We start from the raw sequence: 8,098 nt of genomic DNA, 5'->3' as shown, positions 1-8,098 counted from the left end.
TTTGTTACAAAAAAATATCTACAACTAGCCTTAATGGTACGACTTCAGTACGAGTACCTCAAAGGCCAACAGTTCTCTCCATCTACTTGTACTGACATATCTACTATATATCTATATTTATAATTAATATTAAAGTGCGAAAGTATTCTTTTAGCCGTCTTTTTCACTTTCTAAAGTGCCCTTGCACTCACTCATGATATGATCTGTATTTAATCTGGAACAAATGACGTGAACAAGCACAACTTGTTCAGGCGACGAATGCATAATAAGGTTTATCTTCGGCTACAACGCACTAACACATTTTCTAATCTAATAATATTAAAAAGAATTCTTCCATCCATCTTGTTTTATTTCCCACAATACCCTCACAGTACCACCACGTTTTGTCCATGATTCGGCGTTTCAAACTCATGCCCACCGAGGTTCAAGTCTTCAATTTGACACTGGTGTTCGTATTTTTCTGGATTTATTCTAAGATTTAACGGCGATATGTTTTCAGTGGTAGACGACGTCTTCATCCACAACGAGACGCCAGTGGTGACTTCATGAATCTCGAGATCTGCCGGCTCAGTTATTCGGAGGTGCTCATAGGGGTAGGGTTTACGTACGTGTGTTCATAGGGGTGAGTGTGCGTGCGTGTTATAGACGTCTGCGTTGTACTGTGTAATTCTAAAAAAAAACACCCTTCCCGTGACTGTACATAGTTTCCAAGACACGCCCAATAACAATACAGGATCTCTATGTACTCCCTCCATCCTATAATACTTGACCTTCTATACTTGTCCCAAATTAGGGCACGTTTGGTATAGCTCTCCTTCATTGGTGGAGTAGCTTTTTTTTTTTGGCTTCGGCTAGTGGAGTTGAAACTATTTTAAGAAAAATATTTGGTAAAATAGTTTCTTTCTGACGGTGAAAAGCAGTGAAATGTCTATAATACCATGTATTTTTTATTTTTTACTTCATTTTTTCCTTACTCATTTTACTTTTCTCTTCCTATCTCTCCACCTTATCTTCTTCTCCAACTTACACCAACTCCATCTCTTCTTCCCTCGCCTCCATCGTCTCTAGCCTGCCCTCACACACACACACACATAAAGGAGGTTGGAGGGGTCCGTGCTCACGCATGCATAGAGGAGGCCCGCGCCCGAGCATAGCCATCGTGGCCATGGCTGTGCTCCGCCTCGCTGTCACAGCCGGCCCATTAACACGCGCAGTCAAGGGCAACGGTCGCCCACATGCACGGAGTGGGATTTGGGATAGGGCCCGCAACAACAGAGGTTGGAGTAGGTGAAGCTTGTTTTTTAGCTCCAACTCCTCCAAAGCGGCTCTAGTGAGCGCGTTTTGAGGACATTCACAATCAAAGTTGTTTCCTTGAGGTCATTTGGTTGATGAAGCTCAAAAACAGCTCTGAGAGCTATACCAAGCACATCCTTACTTGTCATTCTCACTTGTTTATGTATCTTTCTCTCTTTCCTAAGTACATCTCTCTCCTTTTCGTTTTCCGTGCACTACACATTTTACTTGCACTTTAATTCCCATTAGCAAACCTAAAATGTTATCTATTATGAGACGGATGGAATATATGACTTAGTATTCATGAGTCATGTTCATACGAGTTAAAACAACGCGCGTCTATATGGAGTTTGACTCGAAGAAGTGTGCAGTAATGGTGCACCATTCGATTCGAGTACATGTTAAATAATCACCGAGTTGCAGATTATTTAGATGACCATGCCATAAGTTGTACATCTTGGGCACAACTGCTAGTTAAAATTAATTCTCGAAGGAAAATATGAAAATCAAGCGGCATTTTCTTTCGTGAACCAATCGTTTCACAAGAGAACTCAAATACGCCGATGTCCCCTGTTTTCCCGAGGCCGAGGGGACCCCGTCCGTCGGATGCGAGACACGGACGGCCCGCGTCCGGCGCCGCCCGATCTGGGTCACGCCTCCCCTGGTCTAGCGAAACAGGGCTCTACACGTGTACGGGGCCAGATTTCCCGTCACCGACGTGGTTAGTGCGTCCCATCTGGCCCCTCCGGGCCCACGCGCCAGGGAGGCCGCGCCCGCTTTTAAATAGCGCCTCTCCCCCGTCGGAATCGGAGGCGGCCAGGCTCCTCCCTCCTCCCCCCTGCAAATCCTGAACACACCACCACTCGTTTTCCTCTCCGGGACAGGAGAACAGGGGAGAGAGGCGAGGCGCGGTGTCCGCCCGATTTGCTCCGCCCCGACGCAGCTGTTCCGTCGTTCTCAGTCTCAGGTATCCGCAGTAGCCTTCCTGGATTAAATTTCCCCTGCCACTGTGTTCATAGATTGTTCTGAATGGATTGGTTGAGGAATCGGTTACTTTTCCATTGGCCGGGGTTTGATTTTGGGGTTGCTGAGCTCGGCAGCAGGCTGACAGTTCGCCGTAGCGGGCTCGTGGCCGGCCGTCGATTCGGCGGTGGCACTCACTGTCGCGCCGGCGGGCCGGGCCGAGCTCGTCGTCGTCGATCCGTAGCCTTCGGTCTGGGAAAGTAATGGGGATGCAGCTGAACTCGCCGTCGCGCCTGCCGGTCGAGCTCGACATCGATCTCACTCACCCGCACCTGCCGCGGGCATCCGCAGAGGCCTTGGCCTGCTGATGTGGATTTGCCTAGATGAATCCTGGCAAAGCACGCTTGTTTCTCATCAGATCTGTAGAGTAGAATGGTGCCGTTTAGATATTTTGGCCGTGCAATGGGACCATGATTTCTGCCCCCCTTCTGCCGTTACCACTCGCTGTGGGAAACATGACATGCCACCTTTGGTCACAAACTTTTCACAGCTCCCGTTGATCTTGTGGATAAAAGCTGCTACCTTTACAGGTTTTTTGAGTCCGAAGGCAGCCTCTTTCTTTCGGCGTTCGGTCCCTCCATGTTGGGCATCGCTGCGCCTGCGCCGCATGATGCTCTGCATTTGGTGGTCAATTACTCTGTTTTTTGAGCTCCTGATTTTTTACTGAAACTATTAGCTAAGCGCGGAGTTGGCGATGACCACACACAAGAATTGACTGACCTTTTAGCTCGTGCAACTGCTGCATCGACGAAGCAACTTGTCTTGCTTTGGTCATGTTTCTGACATAAAAAAAATATCTACTTCTCCAGATGGGAAACCGTATATGCTTTCTAGTGATCAGGTGCTAGGAATTTGGAGTATTTAAAAAAATAGAGCCTGTTTCTTTCAGTATCAGCCATCACGCGGTCGAGGGCAGGCCGGCGGCGGGGGCGGCCGCTCGTTACGTGGTGCTTGTCTGCTTGACCTAGAAAAAGGCATCGTGATGAACGAGGCGCTACCGTTGGATGTCTTTGGAGTTTGGACAGTAGGCCTCGTTTAGATTGCAAATTTTTACAATCTGGACACTGTAGCACGTTTCATTTGTATTTGACAAACTTTGTTCGATCATGGACTAACTAGGCTCAAAAGATTCGTCTCGTGATTTACAACCAAACTGTACAATTAGTTATTTTTTTTATCTACATTTAATGTTTCATGCATGCGTCTAAAAATTGATGTGATGAAGAGAGAGGGAAAAAACTAAATTTTGAGGCAATCTAAACAAGCCTAGAGACTGTCTCTTCCTCCCAGGTACTCCGCCTCACTGCCGGCATGGTGCATGTCAGGGTTCTGCAGCCGTGTCTGCGCAACGGTACACGACGCAGGGGGTCACAGCCTGCAAGGCCGGCAGGGGCGGCACCGAAATCCAGGCCCACATGATGGCATGCATCACCGGTGGCCGGTGCACGGTGCACCGATTTATTTCTCGACACGATTTCCAGCCGTAGAATAAACTTAGCTGGACTCGGACAAGTGTCCAGAGGAGTGGACCAGCAGATCTGGTTACGCTTGGTGCCGGTTTAGTTCTAAAAATTTTACAAAATTTTTAAAGATTCTTTGTCACATCGAATCTTTGACGTATGTATGAAGCATTAAATATAAATAAAAAATAAAACTAATTACATAGTTTAGACGAAATTCACCAGACGAATCTTTTAAGCCTAATTAGACTATAATTGGACACTAATTACCAAATAACAATGAAAGTGCTACAGTACAATTTCTCAAAAAAAATTGACCAACTAAGCAAGGCCTTGGCCCCTCTTGTGACTGGTTTTTCACCTTGGCCTGGTCTGCTGCAACTGGCCGTGTAATGACACTGATGCCCTGCATCTGCATTGCTGCTACTGCTATGGCCATGGTACATGGCGCATGTTTAGTTTCAACCTTAAGTTCTCAAAAAGTGCTACAGTGTTCATCACATTTAATCTTGTGATATGTGTCTGGAGCATTAAATGTAGACGAAAAAAAAACTAAGAGCAAGGCTAATAATACAGGCGGCTTGCTGGCTGTAAGGTTCCTTGCAGCTTTCTCTTAGCCCACTCATATAGTAGTTAGCTCTTTACAGTTAATACATGGCTCACTTGTCTCTCTCACAGACTTTCTTGGTTCTTGTGCCCAAGCCGGCTGTAAGCTTACAGCCCGCTTCTCCTCTCTCTCCTCCCCTCTCTCATCTACCTCAGCATTTAGTCGGCTTACCGTCTGCTATTATACTTGCTCTAATTGCACAGTTTGGTTGGAAATTACGAGACGAACGTTTTGAGTCTAATTAGTCAATGATTGAACACTAATTGCCAAATAAAAACAAAGCTCAAATTTCCAAATTGACCAAACTAAACACGCGCCTGGTAGTCGCATGTGCCATTTGCTGCCTGCTTGTTTGGCTCTTCTGCAGTCCAATCAGAAAGTTAGGGAGACAAATCAGTCGGGCGCACTTGTCTTGTCAGAATGAATGCACAGTATCAACACAGCCAAGCATCTCTTTCGACGGATCTGATTTCTGTCTTCATCTTGGCGCCATAGTTGGCGGGTCGAGAGGACACGCTTGTGTCATTTTGCTCAAAGGCCCAAGGGAGACAGATAGCATCCGAATCCACCTTGTGGGAGCGCATGTGCAGCTTGGAGCAATACTGGATGCTGCACTACTAAAGTTACTAATGAACGCCCAAAATTGGTAACAAGATGAAGCAGACAGGCAACGAAAATCGAACCTTTCCTAATTTTCGCACCAAAATAAGCTGGTTCTTAGATTTACTAATACGTTGTGCTTCTTTTACATTGCTATATGTGGCTTCACTAGGCTATCGTCTTTCAACCTTTTCCTTTTCTTCATTAGTTCTTAGCTTCTCCTCCTTGCCCGGTCGTATGACCGGATTGTAAATCGAACCGTTATACCACCACCTTCAATGCAAAGGAAGAGTACCAGCCATCTTATGCTAAAAAGAAAAATATGGGGTGCCTCTAGGCTCTGTTAGGTTGTTGCTTATAGAAAGATGACTTCAGAGTTTATATTTGCTAGCTTGTCAAAATTGACCACTCCTACAGATGATGCAAGATTGCCTTGCTGTATGGCTATTGGATAGCTTAGATTTGACCAGATGTGGTACCATTTTTTCGGTCCGAACTTGCAATGAATCTTTCTACACGCCTTTTTGGCACCTGTATAGTCTCTCATGCGTGCTGCTTTCCTATAGGGTTCAGAAGTCCTTTTGACAAAGCATGCCGTCCAATTATATGCAGTACAGTACATCACATTTTTCTGAAGGGGATTTTTGGGACAGTTAGTGGCACGTAACATCACAAGTGACATGACCTTAATCTATTTTCCACTTATTTAATTTAATTTATTTACCATTACCATAGGGGTTTTCTACCATACTTGGTCTTGTTGTAAGACTTTACATTTTATTAGTTCTGTGTGGTGATTCAGACCTACAGGTTTAGACACATCTGAAGCAGAGCGTGCGGCATCTCAACTCATGATGCACACTCACTTTGAAAAAGCGAATCTGAATTCTGAACATGTATGTATGTTACATACGCCATTGGGCTCGCACATGCTGCGATCGATGCGATCCCCAACTTGCTGGGGCACATAGGAATATGTTTAATCAATGTTTAGGCAAGAAAGTGATGCGATCATGCATGGCACATGCCACCTTTGTGGAGACGCCCCTCGTGCCGTGATTTGTTTTATTTTGGTTGATTGATGCCTTTCTTGTACCCTCGCTGAATCTGTGCCAACTTGCTAGATATTTTTTCTTGGTCACATGACAGCTTTTTGATTGGATGAGATCGTTGTAATATTGTTCTTGATTCACACTTGCTTGATCTTTGTTGTAACGTATCTCGTTTGTGTTTGTGTCAGCAGCAAAATGGGTGCCGGTGGCAGGATGACCGAGAAGGAGCGGGAGAAGCAGGAGCAGCTCGCCCGTGCTATCGGCGGTGCTGCAATGGAGCGCTCACCGGTGGAGAAGCCGCCGTTCACGGTGGGTCAGATCAAGAAGGCCATCCCGCCACACTGCTTCGAGCGCTCAGTGTTGAAGTCCTTCTCCTACGTGGTCCATGACCTCGTCATTGCCGCGGCGCTCCTGTACTTTGCGCTGGCCATCATACCGGCACTCCCAAGCCCGCTCCACTACGCGGCCTGGCCGCTCTACTGGATCGCCCAGGGGTGCGTGTGCACTGGCGTGTGGGTCATCGCGCACGAGTGCGGCCACCACGCCTTCTCGGACTACCAGCTCCTGGATGACATCGTTGGCCTGGTGCTGCACTCGTCGCTGATGGTGCCGTACTTCTCGTGGAAGTACAGCCACCGTCGCCACCACTCCAACACTGGCTCCCTGGAGCGTGACGAGGTGTTCGTGCCAATGAAGAAGGAAGCGCTGCCGTGGTACACCCCGTACGTGTACAACAACCCCGTCGGCCGGCTGGTGCACATCGTCGTGCAGCTCACTCTCGGGTGGCCACTGTACCTGGCCACCAACGCGTCGGGACGCCCGTACCCGCGCTTCGCCTGCCACTTCGACCCCTATGGCCCGATCTACAACGACCGGGAGCGCGCCCAGATCTTCATCTCGGACGCCGGCGTCATGGCCGTTTCGTTCGGGCTGTACAAGCTGGCGGCGACGTTCGGGTTCTGGTGGGTGGTGCGCGTCTACGCCGTGCCGCTGCTGATCGTGAACGCGTGGCTGGTGCTCATCACCTACCTGCAGCACACCCACCCGGCGCTGCCCCACTACGACTCGAGCGAGTGGGACTGGCTGCGCGGCGCGCTGGCCACCATGGACCGCGACTACGGCATCCTCAACCGCGTGTTCCACAACATCACGGACACGCACGTTGCGCATCACCTCTTCTCTACCATGCCACACTACCACGCCATGGAGGCCACCAAGGCGATCAAGCCCATCCTCGGCGAGTACTACCAGTTCGACCCAACTCCTGTTGCCAAGGCGACCTGGCGCGAAGCCAGGGAGTGCATCTACGTCGAGCCTGAGAACCGCAAGGGCATCTTCTGGTACAACAACAAGTTCTAGCCGCCGGTCGCAGAGCTGAGGACGGAGGCGATCGACCATACTTTTACCCTAGGAATGGGAGGAGAAATCAGGAGGAGGAGATGGTAATCGTCCCAAAGTCTCCATCCACCTATCTATGGTTAGTCATCAGTCTTTTAGACAGGAAGAGAGCATTTGGGCACAGAGAAGGCTTACTGCAGTGCCATCAAGTAAGTAGGCAAATTCGTCAACTTAGTGTGTCTCTACCCAGGGCTGTGAGCTTTGGGTAGTCCCAAGTTGTTTGTTCTTCGTTGTGTGGTTGGCATCCGTGGCCATGCCTGTGCGTGCGTGGCCGCGCGTGTCGTGTGCGTCTGTCATTGCGTTGCCGTCATCTCTTGGTGCTCCTCGCGTGCGTGTTGTTGTAAAACAAAAAAATATCCCTGGTGTCTGTGGCGGAATAAAAGATCGTCGAACGACAACTTTTTTGGGCAGTTGTAGTGGTTTTCCGAGTCGGATCACGCACACACGATTCTCGGGTCGCGTTGCTCGTATCTGGGTCGTCTTTGCTAGCTGGCTCTATCTGCCAAGATTGCTCCGATTGACTCCCTACAAATCCATCCACACAAAGGATGTGTGGTAAGCAGGAGCTTTGCTTTGTTTGCGTTTCTCTGAGCTGGGACATTCTGTTCTGCCCCAGCTCTGCTTGGCTGTGGTTTGTGCGAGAAAATCAGCCACAAACAGTAACT

At 48.6% G+C, this 8,098-nt stretch overlaps 1 protein-coding gene across 2 annotated transcripts; it reads left to right on the top strand.

The window, feature by feature from the left end:
• The first annotated feature begins 2,107 nt into the window (after positions 1-2,107).
• On the top strand, positions 2,108-7,843 carry LOC136467616 (fatty acid desaturase DES2-like). Of its 2 annotated transcripts, none has more exons than XM_066466377.1 (2): positions 2,108-2,260; positions 6,227-7,843. In XM_066466377.1, the coding sequence occupies exon 2, from the start codon at positions 6,231-6,233 to the stop codon at positions 7,392-7,394; it is 1,164 nt and encodes a 387-aa protein (XP_066322474.1). In that variant the 5' UTR covers positions 2,108-2,260; positions 6,227-6,230; the 3' UTR covers positions 7,395-7,843. The 2 variants fall into 2 exon arrangements, with proteins under 2 accessions (XP_066322474.1, XP_066322475.1); XM_066466378.1 differs by having other exon boundaries at positions 6,224-7,843.
• Positions 7,844-8,098: the final 255 nt, after the last annotated feature.

This window comes from Miscanthus floridulus, chromosome 7 (assembly GCF_019320115.1).
Source record: "Miscanthus floridulus cultivar M001 chromosome 7, ASM1932011v1, whole genome shotgun sequence".
Lineage (NCBI taxonomy): Eukaryota > Viridiplantae > Streptophyta > Magnoliopsida > Poales > Poaceae > Miscanthus > Miscanthus floridulus.
The sequence above is the reverse complement of the archived record's forward strand: the minus strand, read 5'-3'. Positions and strand labels throughout refer to the sequence as shown.